The 1,704-nt window shown below is 46.6% G+C and overlaps 1 protein-coding gene across 1 annotated transcript; it reads left to right on the top strand.

Annotated features, from left to right (window-relative positions):
* The first annotated feature begins 933 nt into the window (after positions 1 to 933).
* TNP1 (transition protein 1) lies at positions 934 to 1,335 on the top strand. The gene is made up of 2 exons (XM_045867349.3): positions 934 to 1,078; positions 1,307 to 1,335. The coding sequence occupies exons 1-2, from the start codon at positions 940 to 942 to the stop codon at positions 1,333 to 1,335; spliced, it is 168 nt and encodes a 55-aa protein (XP_045723305.1). The 5' UTR covers positions 934 to 939.
* The last annotated feature ends 369 nt before the right edge of the window (positions 1,336 to 1,704 follow it).

Below are 1,704 nucleotides of genomic sequence, written 5' to 3'. Positions count from 1 at the left end.
TTCCATGGCTTCCCAATGCCCGTGAGCCTAGTCTGGTCTCTGCTTCTCTCTCCAACCTCATCCTGCACCATGTCAAAATGTAATTATCCTGCACCCTGTTGGGAAGAAATTATTTACTGATTTGTGTCGATTTCTGATGGCTCTCTCCCTGATGAAGCTGAAAGCCACCATGAAAACAGGTCTATGTCTGGTTTTATCCATAACCATTTTTCTAGCACCTAAGTGCATAGCATATACTAGGTGATCAATAAGTATTTGATGACTGAATATTTTTTAAATGGTGAAGCCAATGGTTCTCAACAGAGGGTGATTGTACCCCTCCCACAAGTCAATGTTTGGAAACATTTTTAGTTGTCACAGCTACTGGCATCTATGGGTAGAGGTCAGGGATACTGCCGAACATCCTCCGATGCACAGGACAGTCCCACAAAATTACTCACCCCATAGTGTCATGGTTAAATGAAAGAGAAGGAATGTTTATATTTTGCTCATATTGAATTGGGTTTCCTAGAGTTACATCCTTACAGAAATACATTTGTGATCTCCCAGTGCCATAAGAGAGATTTGAACACACATGCATGTACCCACACTCAACAGCCATTAAGTTTCCTACAGGCAGGAGATACCTATTCTAATAGTATCTTATACTCCCCAGATGCCTGGCACAGAGCTAAAATTGAATTGCTCAACAACACCTGTCTGGAAATTCTCATTTAGCATAAAAGGGGCCTCAAAATTGAGGGTAGCCTTGAGCTGCATTAGAGGGGCCACCTTATTTCTCATATATGACCAAAATGTAACAAAGGCCAGTGACATCACAGTGGAGCCCCACCCACCTGCTAAGCCACACCCCTTCACAGTCACAATGGCTAAGGCCTTAAATACCCAGACTCCTGGCCTCCGGGCCCTGCAAAGCCCCTCATTTTGGCAGAAATTACAATGTCGACCAGCCGCAAATTAAAGAGCCATGGCATGAGGAGGGGCAAGAACCGAGCTCCTCACAAGGGAGTGAAGAGAGGTGGCAGCAAAAGAAAATACCGGAAGGGCAGCCTAAAGAGTAGGAAACGGGGTGATGATGGTGAGTAGGGACCAGCAGGCGAGCAGGCGAGCAATCAGACATGGGGTACTCACCCCAGGGGCCCTCCCTCTTGGAGTTAGCTTTTCCCGGGCCCAAAATCTCATGGGAGCAGGTGGCAAAACCAATCTGAGAATTTCATTTCCAGTTCAATTCCTATGGGGGCAGGAAGAGGAGAATGGGGGTGTTCTAACCAGTGTCCCTGTTTGCAAACATGTCCTTCCCTTACAGCCAATCGCAACTACCGCTCCCACTTGTGATGCCACCTGGGGGCTCTGTCCTGGTGAACTTCATACAGCACCAGGCAGCAATGAGAGGATGACAGCCAGAGAAGAGCCTATCGTGTGGGTAAAATGCCAATCGTGACGAAATGAGGAATGTATATGTTGGCTGTTTCTCCTCAACATCTCAATAAAATTTTGAAAACTGAAAATGTTTCCTTTTTTGATCTTTTGGCTGGAAAATGGGCTTGGGCAGACTTGGGAAAGAATTGGCAGGTATGAAGCCACTCAACATGACCTTGGAAAATATCAAGAGTAATTTGTGCTGGACTCTCTCCCCATGTGCCCCAGCTCTGGCTGGGCACCATCACCATTCTCCAGTCTTGGTCTCTGCGTGTGATCTCCCTC

The sequence above is a fragment of the Mirounga angustirostris genome, unplaced genomic scaffold (assembly GCF_029215605.1).
Source record: "Mirounga angustirostris isolate CCGP_5_RB_7025 unplaced genomic scaffold, mMirAng1.0.hap1 SCAF_3, whole genome shotgun sequence".
NCBI lineage: Eukaryota > Metazoa > Chordata > Mammalia > Carnivora > Phocidae > Mirounga > Mirounga angustirostris.
Note: the sequence above shows the minus strand (reverse complement) of the source record. Positions and strands in the feature narration are given on the sequence as shown.